The sequence below is a fragment of the Vipera ursinii genome (assembly GCF_947247035.1).
Source record: "Vipera ursinii genome assembly, chromosome: Z".
NCBI classification, from domain to species: Eukaryota; Metazoa; Chordata; class Lepidosauria; order Squamata; family Viperidae; genus Vipera; species Vipera ursinii.
In genome coordinates, this window is record NC_139517.1 from 107,531,061 (window position 1) to 107,548,065 (window position 17,005).

Sequence of the window (17,005 nt, forward strand, 5' to 3'; positions counted from 1 at the left end):
ATTATCTTCTTTTATCTTTGCACATCTTGCTGTTAAGTATATTCCCAGGCATTTAACCTTTTTAACTATTTGTAGTTTTATTTTTTCTGACAGTAGTTTTTTTTGTTTATCTGAGAGATTTTTAACTATTACTTTAGTTTTTTCTCTGTTTATTTTCAGTCCTGCTATTTCTTCGTACTGTTCTATCTTTCCCAGTAATTTAGGAATCATCTCCAAAGGTTCTTCTAAAATAAATACCAAGTCATCTATAAATGCTTGTAATTTGTATGTTTCACCTTTTATTTCTAGTCCTTTAATTTTTCTATCTTGTCTAATATTTCTATTTAGAACTTCCAAGGTTAAAATAAATAACAATGGCGATAATGGACATCCTTGCCTTGTATCTTTTCATATGTTTGTTTATTGCATATTGTTTTAATCATATTTATAAAGTTTTGTCCAAAGTCCATTATTTTTAATTGCTGATTTATAAATTGCCAGGAAATATTAAATGCCTTTTGGGCATCTAAAAATATTAGTGCCAATTGTTTCCCTGGATCTAATTCATAGTATTCCAATATGTCTATTATGACTTTTAAATTATTTTTAATTTGTCTCTTTGGTAAAAATCCATTTTGGTCTGAATGTATAAATTCAGTTTAAAAAAAGTTCAGTCTCTCTGCTATTATTGAAGTAAAAAAAATTATAATCCACATTTAATAATGATATCAGTCTGTAATTTTTTATCTGTGTCAAGTCTGAATCTTCTTTTGGTATTAGGGTAATATTTGCTTCTGTCCATGTATTTGGGAGTTTTGCCTCCAACAAAAATTCATTGCACACATCCTTCAATGGTTCACTTAATATATCTTGTAAAGATTTATATAGTTCAGCTGGTAGTCCATCTGGCCCCGGTGTTTTCTCATTTTTTTACTTCTTATAGCCTCTGTTATTTCCATCGATGTTATTTTTTCCTCTAGCATGGTTTTAAAAGTTTCTGAAATTTTTGGAAGATTATTTTCTTCTAGATATTGAATCATTTTCTCCCATGAAATTTCTTCTATATTATACAGTTTCTTATAGTATTCTTTAATTATCTTTTTATTTCTTCATTTTTAAATTGTAAGCAACCTTTTTCATCTACTAAGTTATTTATCAGTTTCTTCTTTTTTAAGTTTGTAAGCTAATCATATTCCTGGTTTGTTTGCATTTTCAAAACAGTTTTGTTTTGTACCTATGACTTTTTTAATATGATAGAGGAAATTGGGATACAGGATGTCTGGAGGGAAATTAATCCAGGAAAATTACAATAGACATTTTATTCAAATAGTCATCAATCCTGGTCCAGAACTGACATGATTTGGATGACATCTGAATTGAGAACAAGCATGCAGGAGATTGAGATAGAACCAGGTGTATGGGCAGACCACAATCCCTTAAAAATGACATGGAAAGGAATATCAAAAGGACTTTGAATCAATCTGTATGGAAAGAAAAAGAATTTATAGCAACAAAAGAAATGGAATTTTTTTAAAGAAAACAAAAAAGAAGATACAGCATTACAAAACACATGGGATACAGCCAAACCATACTTTAGAGGTATAGCTATAACATACATGGCGGAAAAAAAAATAAAAACAAAAAAGGGAAAAAATTGAAAAATTAGAATCGGAACTGCAAATGAATCCGCAAAAGAAGATACTGAAAAGAGAAATGGAAATAATAAAACATAAATTAAATCTGTTGGATTAGTGCAGGTTCGCATCCCACCAGGCTCAAGGTTGACTCAGCCTTCCATCCTTCCGAGGTAGGTAAAATGAGGACCCAGATTGTTGGGGGCAATTAAGCTGACTTTGTAATAATGCCGCTTGGGGGTGTGTGTGAAAGCCCTAATAAGCAGGCATATACATAGAATGAAGGCTACTGCTAATCTTGTAAGCCGCCCTGAGTCTTCGGAGAAGGGCGGGATATAAATGGAATTAAAATAAAATAAAATAAAATTGGCACAGCAAATTAAAAGAGGAATAGTGTACGCATTGGAGCATTGTACTGAAAGATCTTTGTTCATTCCTCTTGGAAATACCGAATTTGTTCTCATTTACATTTGATTCTAGGAAGACAGTGAAAACTTTGGGGTATTAATTGACTGCTATGAAGGACTGGATAGGATATAATGAGCTGAAACCTAATCCAGACCAGATGGAAATACAGGTGGTGGCTTGACATTTGGTTCAGATTTAGAGTGGATGGTCTTACGCTTCTTTTAAAATTTAGGTCTGTAGAGTGTGAAAATGTTCTGCACGCGCCTCCACTGACAGCTCCGAGCTGTCAAAATCTGCCGGCTCCGATTGGAGGAGACGAACGGCGCGGGAACCGGCTCAGCCCTGATTGGCTAACCTACTGACAGCTGCCAGTATAAATAAGAGCCATGTTCTTCTGTTGTCTGCCTGGTTCGGAATAAAAGTTAACCCGTTTAACTTGCTGTCTCGCCTGCTTCTTAACTAAAGCACTGGCGACGAGGATGGGATGCCTGCTTGCCTAAGCTGAAGTCACTACCTAAGGGGAGAAGAGATTTTTTCCCTTAGCCCGAGCTAGTCACTCGCTGAAGTCACTTGGAAGCCGAACTTCCATTCAACGCAAGCAGCTGCACCCACGGTTTACAGACAGCATGACGAACAATGGCCACATTCGAGAGTTCAATACCCGCCACCCAGAAGGCTGGGAATCTCATCTGGTCCAGGTAGAAGGATACCTGGTGGTAAAGAAGATTACGGACGACCGGGCCAAGGCAGCCGCCCTCCTCTGGCTCAGCGGGCCCGCTGTCTATGATGCCGCTGTGGGAATCTTCACTCCTGAACCGATCACCACTATCTCCTACGCCGATCTTACCGAGGGGCTGAGCAAATACTTCATGCCCATCAAGTCAGAACTCTTCTGGAGAGTAAATTTCGCCCGAAAACTACAGCTTCCTGACGAGCCAGCAAATGACTTCATAACCCGGGTCAGACACGCCGCACGACGGTGTCGGTTCCCGGACTTAGAAGACCGAATCCGGGACCAGATTGTCATAGGGCTCAAAGACGAGAGGCTGAGGGAGAAGCTGATCGCCAAGCCAGAAATGACAATGACCGATGTGGCGAGGGAAGTCATTGCATACGAGGACAGCCATGGTGACAACCGACGTTCACCTGACAGCGGGCCCAGTGGGTCCGTGCACCAGGAGGACGGCGGGTTCAGCGGTCCCGAAGATGACAACGTCTCCATGGACATCGATGCGGTACAGCGGCGGTTCAAAAAGCTCAGGCTGCAACGCAACTACAGAGGGGGGCCTGCCAACAATCAGAGGGGCGCTAACTTCCAGCCAAACAGGGCTAAGTGTGCCAGCTGCGGCGGAAGCCACCCGAGAGCAACGTGCCGGTTCCGCAGTGCCAAATGCCATGGGTGCGGAAAGACAGGTCACCTCAAAGCCGCGTGCTGGAGCCGAGAAAATCTGCATGAACTGGAGGTGACACCCGCAGGTATGAGCCAACACACACCCAAAGCCAGGCACAGTTCCAAACCCCTAGTGCTTAATGTGAGGGGAAGGGCGGGGGAATACACAGTCCACAGCACTCTTAAGCCCAAAGTCAAGGTGGACGTTCTGATTCATGGAATCCCCTGTGAGATGGAAGTGGACTCTGGGTCCTCCGTCTCACTCATTTCGTGGCAAACCTACAGGGACATTTGTAACCAAAGTAGAAAACGGCCCGCCCTTCGACCCACCAAACTCCGCCTAGCTGACTTTCAGAAAACACCCATTAAACTCCGGGGAAACGCTTCCGTCCCCGTGGAGTTCAAACAATTTAAAGGATCCCTCCCTATACTAGTGACCCAGGAAAACAGAATCAGCCTGCTAGGACTAGACTGGTTCGAGGCACTAGGGATAGCGTTGACAGGCGTCAACACCATTCAGCTGTCAAACTTAGAATCCGTCTGCCTTCAATTCGCGGACGTCTTTGACAGCTCGCTAGGGAAGTACACTGGACCGCCCGTATCGCTTAAACTAAACCCTAATGTAATGCCTGTCAGAATCAAGGCAAGAAGAGTTCCCTTTGCCTTGAGAGAAAAAATAGAAACTGAGCTAGACCGATTAATTAACTTAGGAGTCCTAGAACCAGTAGAAGGGGCAGAGTGGGAGACACCCATAGTGACCCCAATTAAGCCAAATGGCCAAATAAGATTATGTGCCGATTATAAAGCGACCCTCAACCGCGCATTAAATGCCCATGCCTACCCGGTCCCGGCTGTCAAAGACATCCTCGCGGCCATTAGGTCAGGCGCCATTTTTGCCAAGTTAGACTTGGCGCAGGCGTATTTACAGCTGCCTGTCACCCCTGACACCGCCTTAGCTCAGACAATCGTCACCCACAAAGGAGCATTTAAAATTAACCGCCTTCAATTCGGCATCTCCGCAGCCCCGGGGATCTTCCAAGAAATCATGGAAAAAACACTTAAAGGGATCCCCGGGGTCTGTCCATATTTTGACGACATCCTAATTGCAGGGGAATCAGAAAAAGACCTAGCTGACAAATTAACAAAGGTGCTCCTTAGATTCAGGGAGGCTGGTCTCAAATTAAAACGAGACAAATGCTCCATCGGGGTGCCTTCAACAGAGTTTTTAGGATTTAAAATTGATGCTAAGGAAATTCACCCCACTGAAACAAAAAATAAAGCCATTAAAACAGCACCAACCCCTAAAAATAAACAAGAACTTCAAGCCTTCCTAGGGTTAGTTAATTTTTATCATACCTTCCTGCCTCATAAAGCCTCCATTGCTGAACCCTTACACAGGCTATTAGATAAAGGCAAACCCTGGAACTGGTCATCTGAGCATGATAAAAGTTTTAATCTATTAAAAAACTTACTCACCAGCAATGCAACAGTAGCCCTGTTTAACGAACAGCTGCCCTTATGTCTGGCTTGTGATGCCTCCCCCTACGGCATCCGAGCGGTCCTAAGCCACTTAACTAAGGAAGGAACGCAGACCCCTGTAGCGTTCTATTCCAGAACGCTGTCAAAACCTGAGCGTAATTACGCTCAGATTGACAAAGAGGCTTTAGCTATAGTGGCTAGCGTAAAAAAGTTTCATGACTACCTATACGGCCGACCCTTTACCATTTTTACGGACCATAAACCCCTATTAGGACTTTTTACAGTAAACAAACTAACCCCACAAATATTATCTCCCCGCATCCTGAGATGGTCTACCTTTCTTTCAGCCTATTCATACAACTTAGAATACAAGCCAGGGAAATCCATGGGCCATGCTGATGGCCTTAGCAGACTGCCCCAACCGATAGTCGACCCAGACCCAGCACCAGCTGGAAGGATACTGGCTATCTCAGACCTGCCAGAATGCCCATTATCTGTTAAAGACATCTCTGCAGCCACTGCTGCAGACAAAATTTTAGGCAGAGTCTTAGGCTATGTCACGTCTGGCTGGCAATGCACACCCCCAGACCCAGAATTCCAACCTTACATTTTAAAGCAAAAGGAATTATCCACCCATCAAGGGTGTCTATTATGGGGCAGCAGGGTAATCATACCCGACAAACACAGTCTCAAGGTGTTAGAGAGCCTCCACGAAGGTCACCCTGGGACCGTCAAAATGAAGGCTCTGGCCAGAAGCTATGTCTGGTGGCCAGGATTAGACAAGCAAATTGAAACACATGTAGCCGGCTGCTATTCCTGCCAACTTGTTAGAGCCGCCCAGCCACAGGCTCCCATACACAGATGGGAAACTACAAAGACACCCTGGTCTCGTATCCACATAGACTATGCAGGTCCATTCCAGGGACAATCATTCCTAATAGTCGTGGATAGCTATTCGAGATGGCTAGAGGTGGCACCAGTGACTAGCACAACTTCAACAGCCACAGTACAAGTTTTAAGGGGGTTATTCGCAACACATGGGCTTCCAGATGTTATAGTTTCCGATAACAGCCCCCAATTTACTTCCTACGAATTCCAGAGTTTCACAACGGCGAACTCTATTAGGCACACCACCACGGCTCCATTTCACCCATCCACGAACGGCTTGGCAGAGGTGATGGTGAAATCAACCAAAGAGGCACTGCGGAAAATCATCTCCGGCAACTGGCACCGTAGACTGGCTCAATTCCTTTTATCACAACACACCACCCCATGCACAACTACTGGAAAGTCTCCAGCAGAGCTTCGCTGGGGCAAAAGATTAACTACCAGACTAGACCGTCTACATCCTGACAGATCCCCTCCAGACCCAGAACTGCCCCTCCAGCATAGAACTCTCAGCACAGGGCAAGCTGTCTGGGCAAGGAACTACGGGGGGGGAACAAATGGACACAGGGGGTTGTCATTGAACAAACGGGCCCCCTATCATACATCATAGACATAGGACACAATTCCCACATCCGCAGGCACATCGACCAACTCCGAAGGCGCAGCCCGCAAAAAATGGGGGAAAGGGGGAACGACGAAATGCAGGCAGAAGTCCCACTGCAAACACTTTCACGCCGCAACCCCCCCGATCAGAATGTACCACTTCAAGACCCCACTCCAAACGACGCTGAAACGACGGAACCATGCCCCTTGACACCTGAACCAGTCTTTGAGTTGCCTGGGAAAAAGGAACAACCCGCTGAGACGACCCCCCGGCGTTCCGAAAGGATAAAAAGACCCCCCGCCTACTTACAAGACTTCGAATGGGGAAACCCAAAAAAGAAACAGTTGGGGAAAAATCAACACAATCAGAGGGAGGGGTAAGGGGTGTTATGTATTCACTTATAATGCACATTGTTATGTATTCATTATTTACATTGTTAAGTATTATTGTAATGAACATTGACAGGACTGAGGTAAAAGCCGCGGCAGCTTTTGACAGCTGTCAAAAGCTGCCGGACAGAACTACGCAGGCGCATCCGACTGACAGTTCTGCACGCGCCTCCACTGACAGCTCCGAGCTGTTAAAATCTGCCGGCTCCGATTGGAGGAGACGAACGGCGCGGGAACCGGCTCAGCCCTGATTGGCTAACCTACTGACAGCTGCCAGTATAAATAAGAGCCATGTTCTTCTGTTGTCTGCCTGGTTCGGAATAAAAGTTAACCCGTTTAACTCGCTGTCTCGCCTGCTTCTTAACTAAAGCAAGAGTTATCTTAAGTAGGCAGGGAGGCAATCAGGGAGGGAGGGAGGAAGGAAGGAACGAAGGTAGATATATGGATAACAACACAGCTAATAATCTTACGACTCAGCAAAAGGTTTTTTCCCCGCCTTGTTCATGTAGTAAAAAATACCAAATACAGTGATGGAATTTTTTTTAACAAATGCAATCAGTAAATGTATCAGTAATGCCAGGTCTTTAAAGCATCTTGTCAGAATCCATTTATATCACATTCATAAATGTATGTTTAAAACATTATCCCCCCACCATATGGATTCTGCCATCTCCCGAGGAAGGAGGATCATATGTGGATTCAGTCTGCCTTAGGTTATTTCAAAGACCAAGGAAACCTTTTGAACTGGGGGGATCAAAAGGGAGGGTTAGAGAAGAAGGTATCTGGTTTGTGTTTTCTTTTAATTCTGGAGAGGAAGAAGGCAATAACCATAAAGATTCGAAGTTCCTTTTTTCCCCCCACGAAAGGGATGACACAAAGTAGAAGGATGTGGGCTGACCAAATGGGGTTGAGGGAAGGGGGGTTGAACCGGGTACCCTTTATAAAATTTCAATTTGTAAAACAATACTAAGTCCTGTCTTGTATTCCCACAACCAAGCATGTCCTAGTAAAGATTCCTTTTGGACTAGAACTGACTCTAAGAGTTTTTGTCTTCCTAAGACGTGGTTTGGGGTGGGTCCTGACACATCTATTAAATCAAAGGAAACAAATTTCAAAAACCAACTTTTCCACATGATTTTTTTTTAAAAGAATACCTAGGTCAAGAACAATTTCTAGTTAAATTGTAGCATCTCCAACAATATGTTCCATTTTGTAATAATGGAACAAAATTGAGCTTAGCATCATTTATCCAGACAATATTTAGATTTTATGAATAAAGTATTTGCAAGCATTGATTTGAGACCAAAGTAGCAAAATACAGAGTGATCATGTTCTGTGTGATGGAGTGTATATTAGTATAATTTTTTAATAATTCAAGAAAATGAAATAGTTTTAAATGGTTATTAGGGACAATAATTAGACTCACATAGTGTTTTTCTTGTTCTCCTTGCAAATACTGTAGGAAAAAAGTACAAACTTCTTGCCTTGAATACCTTCTTGATCCTTTATTGTGGTAATTATAACAAAAAACAGGGATCTGATGAAAGGTATGAAATGATTGAGGTGGTTCAACAACTCAATCAATTCCACACACTATCAGTTCCTATCAAATTTTTAAAAATGATGTCATGGTCACCTATTAACCATTCTAACATTCACTCTATCTCTTATAGCAGGGTTATCAAACTGCCAGCCCATGGGCCAGATGTGTCATGGCGAAACCGCACCCACCCCAATAGAAAAAAAGTCATGATACGTCGTGACACATCTCGTGACATTGCGAGTTTGACACCCCTGCCGTATAGGATTTTCTGAAAATTCTACCCTTCCAAATTGAATAATAATTAGCAATAGCAATTAGACTTATATATTGATTCACAGTGCTTTACAGAGCTTCCTAAGCAGTTTAAAGAGTAAGCATATTGTCCCGAACAATCTGGGTCCTCATTTTAGTGACTTGGGAAGGAACTGAATTATGCTCAGTTTTTGTTGGTTTTGTCCAGGCTGCTTTGCATTTTTAGTTATGCATAAACAGATAGATTTTGTTCAGAATTAATAGTTTCCAAGTGATTGTGTTAGGCAACATGCATATTTTATGAAATGCTCAAGTACAGAAGATTGACAACTTTTACTATGTTGCATTTGATGTAGTTTAGTTTCCCTTCCTGATACTTTCTGTTAGTATTTTGCCTATCTTTTCTGGCATTAAATGCCAGAAAGAAGCAAGTGAAAGCTATCCACAATTAATTTCTTGAATATTAATATTGGTAACAAATTGCAAAGTCATGTCCCACAAAAAGGAAGGTCAAAATATACAGTCAATTGTTACAAAAGAATCTGGCCTGTTTTGGTCATAATCTACTTATTGCTAAGCTATAATTTTTATCTAATTATATTTTATATGGTTATTTTAACATGCAATTTTGACAATAAAATCTGTTTGAAGTCATGGTTGAAATTAGTTTACAAAATCTTGCTTACTTTAACCATACCTTGTAGTTCATTCTGAACCCTTTCTATAAGAACCAAAACAAATGACTAAACAAATTCCATTCAGCTGTAGGGATGATGGAATATTTCCTTATCTAATATGTGGATCCAAAGAAAGTTCCTTATGGTCTCAAGGTCTGCATCTACTTGATAGTAATGGGCTATTTGGATGAGTCTTGAGCTTAGGAATTCTAGAAATAGCTATTTTTATTTCTGATGTGAAGGTAGACAGAATCTTTTAAGAAGGCTATCAACATCATACATTTTGAGTGGTATGGAAGAATTTTCATTTGGCTTTAAAGTTTTTTCAGAAATTCTTAATATTATAACAGCAAGTTTCCTATGTCCATCAGAATTTGGCTTAGTGAAAGTTGCATGATAGAGTTCTGCATACATTGATTTTTAGGCCTTTGCAAAGCAAACTATTACAACTATGTCTCTCTGGAGCAGCCCCTTAGCATAATATTTTAGGAGAATCCTTTTACTAAGATCTAAACTGTCCATAAAAGAGCTTTCTTATCTTATCTGCTGATTTTAGATTCTTCCTCAGGCTAACCAAAATGATCTGTAGGGGAAAAATATAGGAAGAACCTCCTTTTACCATGATCAGGTTCATCTCACACAATGCCTTCATTCTTCTGGCAGTAGTAGTTTGCTCACTCTTGAAAAAACCACGTATGCAGCATTAAAGTTATTAGTAAATATTTAGTTCTTACCTTCAGATTACATATTTCTTCAAAGAACAAAGACTTATGTTAGTGAAAGTTGCATACGCAAATGATACAAACTTTTTTCCTGTTTTAAAAAATAAGTTTAGAGAAATTAGACTGATACTATTATGTTGCACTCAAAGTATTCCATAACCTTGACCCTATCTGCTAACTTTTTTTTAAAGATGGATTGATTTGGTGTGCTTCTAGATGCTTGAAAAAAATACATATATGTTGAGTAAATATAAGAAGATGTCAACGGAACAGAAGAATTTGTACCGTAATTTTTTTGAAGTTTTATTTTGCTTTCTTCTTTGGGTTCAGTTCTTAAATTATCTTTTGAGAAAGTAAAATAGTTACTTGGAGAAGTTGTCTAAGTGAGATCTGGCAACAGCTGCTTCCCCCACCCCCATCCCAATCTTGTGGTCTATTTATTGCTTTGTGGTTCACTCTGAAAGTGTTATTATTTTGTAATTGGATTTCTACCTGTGTAAAATATTTTTAAAAACTGAGAACAATGTTGGTTCCTTCAAAAAAATGTGGGAATTGAACTAGTGTCAGATAATCTACAAAATCTAAGAAAATTGTTGTAGATTAGAATTGATTACACTTAGCAAAATCGGTTGTAACCTTTGTTGATTTCACATTGGTAAGCCGTAGTCAATACATCTCACATGCAGATGCATATATATTTAGACATATATTGTCCATGTTAAATATAGGTTCTTTTAATTGTAAATTACTTTTCCTGGAAAATTAGATTAAAAGATTAAGATTAAAAATAATTTCAAAATGTAAAATTAGTTTCTAGTAATTAGTTTACATTTTATATTTTTTGTGACTGATGAAATAGTTATGGTATATGAAATCTTGCAACTCATTACTTTTTAAAATTAGCTATATATAGTAGGATCAGGTTTTTCATCAAGAAGTTAGGTTTCTTGATATTAATTTACTAAAGCCATATTGTCTTCTAAGGAAGGCAGCCCTGAATTTAATGCACCTGCATGCACAAATTGTCAATGGAAACTTTTCTGTCTCATAATATAGTATTTCCAACAAATCTAAGATTATCCGCCCATTTTAGAGAATTAAGTTATTTAGGGAAAAATCTAGTGTTGTTTTGAGAAATACAGTAATAAGTTGCTATAAGAGTAAAGGACTTTGTAAATTAAATTGTCTGCTTCCATCTGCTGGGCATACTAAATATTGATAGTAGATTTAAAGGCTTTAAGGCAATCTGTCTCTGTGTGCACAGAGTATTCAGTTTAAATGAATTAAGTAATTCATCATTTTATATAATACACTTACATTTTATATGTGCATACACTTCATTTTTGAATTAGTAGCATCACTGTCCTTTTAATTAGGTAATAATAATTAAGGATAATAACTTTCTATGTATAAATAATTTGTGACAAAATAATCATAAAGTTTGACTGATATTTATAAATTATATAAATTGTATATAAGTTTAACTCTTATTAATCCAAGTTTAAAATGCTTCATAATAAGCGATCATCTACATAAAAATGAATATATATTTTTGTTTGTCTGCTTTCCAGGTTTTAGGAACTCCAAATGAAGAGTCATGGCCTGGAGTTCATGCTCTACCACATTTCAAGCCAGGTTGGTTTTGCATGCTATTAAAGTTTGTTTATATATATAAATTCTACGTGGGAAAAAACCTGAATGACCAAAGATCTACATACAAACGCCCACGAAAACCTCAGAAAACGTGTGTGTGTGTGTGTGTGTGTGTGTGTGTGTGTGTGTGTATGTGTATGTGTGTATATATGTGTATGTATGTATGTACACACACGGCCTGAGTTTGGGCTGATACAGGCAAAAACATTTGGGCTGACAAGGTGTTCAAAATACTCAAGACATATCTCCCCTGTCTCTTCCCTCCCCGATGCAGCTGACAAAGTAAGAAAGACCCTGTGGCCTAGAGGTTAAAGCAACTGCGTAATGTGCAATCAGTCCAGGTTCAAATCTCAGAAGGGTGTGGCTGACTGATGAGAACAAACAAGTTTGAAATAGCTATATCAGTCTCCCTTTAATTCTTTGTTAGCAATCCAAAAATTTGTGTGTGTGTGTGTGTGTGTATACATACACACACACACACAAAATTTTTGAAAGATACTGGTTATATGAACAGAAGCACCATCTCAAGGTTTAGTGTGTTAGTAGAAAAAAGTCATTGCAAAATGATTTCTAATAAACTTAAAGTTAAATTATATAAATATTTAATTTAATATTTGATCAGAGATTCTTTTCTTTATCAGGAATCATTCTTTGCTTGAAACTTATGTATGCTTTTATTACGTATGTATTTGGTAAGAAATATTATGAAGATGCTTGAATGAACAGTCTGTGGTGCCTTCCTGTAGATATTCTACATGTTAACTTTAGCTAGGGAGAACATGGCTTTTGGGCCACCTATTTACTTCTTTCCCTCTGTATTTTTCTCTCCCCCCAAATTTTTATACTCAGCTATTCTAGAAATATCTTAAGTCCTATATTATCTCTTCAAGACAGTCCTAGGAGACTTTTAACAATGATTAGAAACATCACACTTCTTTTCTCATCCCATTTTGGCATCTCTTTTATCAAGAAACCAAAATGCAATTTTACAACCAAAATGCAATTTTACACCTTATTAGGAATTGTAATAGGAGCTGAAGCATCTCAGCTCAATGTTTTAGAGCTGTAAAGGAACAATGTACTTAGCCAATAAATCAGTGTGTTGTTCCTAAAGAAAAGAGTTACATATTGTATTTTCTGAAATAGTGAATTGGATATGGACTCATTAATCTCTGAAACTGGTATCCAAATTTTTCAAAATCAATTGTTGTAACATTGCTTTGATCTATTCTTTTGAATACCAGAATTGCTTCAATGTAATTAGGATGTACAAAGTGGGAATATAATATGAAAAGCATAGAGCTGACTACTAAGCTAGAGAAAATTGCCAATAGTAATAACACTTAGACTAATATATACTGCTTCGTAGTGCTTACAGCATACTTTGAACAGTTTACAATGTCAGTGTATTGCCCTCAGCAATCTGACTCCTCATTTGACCGACCTCGGAAGGATGGAAGGCTTAGTCAACCTTGAGCCCCATCAGAATTGAACTCAAGACTTTGGGTTGAGTTTGCTTGCAATACTGCATTCTAACCATTGTGTCACCAGGTTCAAAATTATTGTTTGAATTATTATCTATATTAATATTATTTGTTGATGTAATACTTTTCTTCTTTTCAACACTGTTAACTTTTATGGGCAAAGTACACTAAATATTAAATAGTTTTAAAACGTCTGTTAGATAAGCAAAAAATTATTCTAAACAAAACTTGCAGTGCTTATATCTTTCATTCTATATAAATTAAATATTTTATAATAGGTTCCCAAAATGTGACTGGAATTAATGTTTCTTCCCATGCTTTATGTCTTGTGTTTCTGTTGAAATGTTAATAATTCATTTTCCTAAAGAGCTATCTTTTAAAGAATATTAATGAAATACTTATGGTTATTATTTTTATAACCTCAGACAACTCATAGAATGTGAATTGGGACAGAGTTTGAAATCTGGCTTGATTTTGTAAGTGTAATCATTCTCACCTATGGTTTTGCTCTTCTTGTTTTCAAAAATATTTTCCAAAATACTCATTGAGCCAATTCTTTTCTCTCAACCAAATCTCCTAAACAGTTTTGCTGCAGGGAAAAAATGAAGGAAGAAATGTTACATATTGCTTTGGTCTTCTGAAAAAAACCCTGTGATATAGTCCTTAACAAATAAATAGGAATAGGAATAGGAATAGGAATAGGAATAGGAATAGGAATAGGAATAGAATAGAATAGAATAGAATAGAATAGAATAGAATAGAATAGAATAGAATAGAATAGAATAGAATAGAATAGAATAGAATAGAGCTGGAAGGGACCTTGGAGGTCTTCTAGTCCAACCCCCCACTCAAGCAGGAGAACCTATACCATCTCAGACAAGTGACTGTCCAGTCTCTTCTTAAAAACCTCCAGTGATGGAGCATCCACGATTTCTGAAGGCAAGCTGTTCCACTGGCTAATTATTCTCATTGTTAGGAATTTTCTCCTCCTTAATTCCAGGTTGCTTCTTTCTTTGATCAGTTTCCAATTATTGTTTCTTGTCCTGCCCTCTGGTTCTTTGGAGAATAATTTGACCCCATCTTCTCAAATACTGGAATACTGCTATCCTGTCACCCCTATTTCTTCTTTTATTTAGACTACCCAAGTCCTGCAGCTGTTCTTCATATGTTTTAGTCTCCAGGCCTTGGATCATCTTAGTTGCTCTTCTCTGAACATTTTCCAAGGTCTTAACATCTTTTTGTAGTATGGTGACCAAAATTGATTGCAGTATTCCAGGTGTGGTCTCACTAGGGTTTTATAAAGCATTACTAATACTTCGTGTGATCTTGATTCTATGCCTCTGTTTATACAACCCAGGATTGTATTAGCTTTTTTGGCCACTGCTGCACATTGCTGGCTCATAGTCAAGTGATTGTCCACTTGGACTCCAAGGTCCCTCTCACAGTTACTGTTTTTGGGCCAGGTCTTATCTAATCTGTACTTATATCTTTGATTTTTTTCCGGCCTAAATGTAAAACTTTGTTTTTCTTCACATTAAAACTCATTTTGTTGGATAGGGTCCATTGTTCAAGTTTGTCAAGATCTTTTTGAATCCTGAGTTTGTCTTCTGGGGAGTTTGGCTATTCCTGCCAGTTTAGTGTCATTGGCAAATTTGATTAGTTCCCCTTCTATTCCCTCATAAAAGTCATTGATGAAGATATTGAAGAGTACTGGGCCTAAGATGGAGCCTTGTGGTACCCCACTGCTTACTTCTCTCCACGTGGATATACCATTGGGACTACTCATTGAGTACAGTTTGTCAGCCAGCTAAAAATCCATTGTTATTACTTTCTGATTATTATTTTTTAAAATATTCATTCTTCCCAACTGCCCTGTAATATAAAAGACTTTTAAAATGATATAAATATGCATTTTCCCATAAAATATGCATTTTCCCATAAAACTAATCAAATATTAAATTTCTAGGAACATTAAAAGATCTGTTTTTTAAAAATAAAATTATAATTAGAAAAATTTGAAATTCATTTGGAAGGAAACCTTGTAGCTTTCTAAGACTACTGTTTAATTTTGTGAGGAGTGCTAATGGTATTTCTGAATGAATGAATATGTTCTTTTACTTTCATGTGTAGTACTTGATTTAAGAAGAGAAAAGTGCTTTGATGCTAGGTGGCAGTCAGGAAGCAGTTCTGATCTGTTATTGTTTAATGATGCTATACTGCACAATGTTTGTATGCATATAATGTTTTGTGTATTGAAGAGCTTTAAAAATAAAATTAAAATGAAATGTTAACTTTTTGAAGTAATTGTATACTTCAAAATTTTAATACTTTGCCTGTTATCACTTGAACTTAGCTTTGAAACAGTGATCTTTGCAAGTTGAGAACTTAAGGGAAAAGTAAAGTTAAAAAGATAAAGGAATCCCTGCAGATTTACTCTGCTAGTAGTAACCAACTATAGTGGGTGGTGCTCATCTCGGTTTCAAGGCCATTGAGCCAGCACGGTCCGAAGATTACCCTGTCTCGTGGCACTTGGATCTGGAACTTGCGTTGCCAGCTTTCCAGCTGACAAGCCTTAACCACTGAGCTACAAAAAAGCAAAGTTACCATTCTTTTATTTAAGTAATACTGTCTATCTGTTACAGTAAATATTATGATTATTTAAAAATTAGTAAAATATTATGTTTACTAAAAATTCCTATTCATATGTTTCATGTTTTCTCAAAATTACTCAATTCCTTGGTATGTTCTTGCCAGGACCAAATCCTGCTACAGGTGATTCCAGTTCTCTACCTTCTATTTCTACCTGCTGTTTTTAAATTGACCTTTTAATAAGGCAGCTAATGTGCCAGCCACAGTGGGAAACTTCAGTGCTTGGTCCTAAAAAGTTTTCAACGAAACTACTAGAGCAATTTTTACTACTTTCAGAACCCAAGGCACCTTGTTCACTGCAGCAATGTGTATGCTTGATATCCCATAGCAACCTATTAAAATGGAGGACAGGTTGAATTCATGGGGAGAGAGATGAAAAGAGTTTTCTTTCTTCACTGTTCTATGTGTGATCATATGTCTATCAGTGGGATATTTTTTGATATGATTATGTACATGTGATCCAAATCCACTACTCACCATGAAAGGCCAAAAAGGTTCCTTTCAGTTAAGGTCTTATATGCCCATCGTACTAAAAATAATTACTGGCAATCTAATTGATTGTTTGCAGCATTCATTGTGATTTAATTAAAATATTTTAATCTGAAGATTATTAGCACCTTGAATTTAAAAATATCTCAACCTTTGTCCAATATGATTCAATACAATGCTTGAGCATTTTCCATTCTGATAAATTGCATAATATAATTGTTCTGCATAGAAACTATACCAAAACCTGGTTGGTTTCAAAGAAGTTCTCTTACAATTAACACAACTTCTTAAATACAACTGCTAACAAAAATATGTCTCTGTCACCTGAAGCCTGCTACTTGTGAGGAAAAGAAATAAATTAACAAAAAGAAGGAAACTGATTCCAATAAGAAATTGCAGTTTTTTCACCCATTTTGGCTGTAGCCATACTTAACCTGTGATCACAAATTACCAGTGAAAAAATTGATGCCTAGTGGGGGGAAAAGTTGCTTAAGGTAGAATAGTGTAGTACAGGTAGTCCTTGACATATGACCACAATTGAGCCCAAAAATTCTGTACCAAATGAGACAATTGTTAAGTGAGTTTTGACCCATTATGCGACATTTCTTGCCACAGTTGTTAATCACTACAGTTGTTAAGTTAGTAATGGGTTAAGTGAACCTGGCTTTCCCATTGACTCTGTTGTCAAAAGGGGATCATACAACTCTGGGACACCGTAACAGTCACAAATATGAGTCAGTTGCCAAGCTTCTATATTTTGATCAT

General features: G+C 38.2%; 1 protein-coding gene across 2 annotated transcripts in view; it reads left to right on the top strand.

Moving 5' to 3' along the window:
• CDK14 (cyclin dependent kinase 14) overlaps positions 1 to 17,005 on the top strand; it is a 210,777-nt gene that overhangs the window by 168,171 nt on the left and 25,601 nt on the right. For both annotated transcript variants that reach the window (XM_083376252.1, XM_083376251.1), the window contains one exon: positions 11,537 to 11,600. In XM_083376252.1, the coding sequence (XP_083232378.1) occupies positions 11,537 to 11,600 (64 nt within the window). The remainder of the gene's footprint in view (positions 1 to 11,536; positions 11,601 to 17,005) is intronic.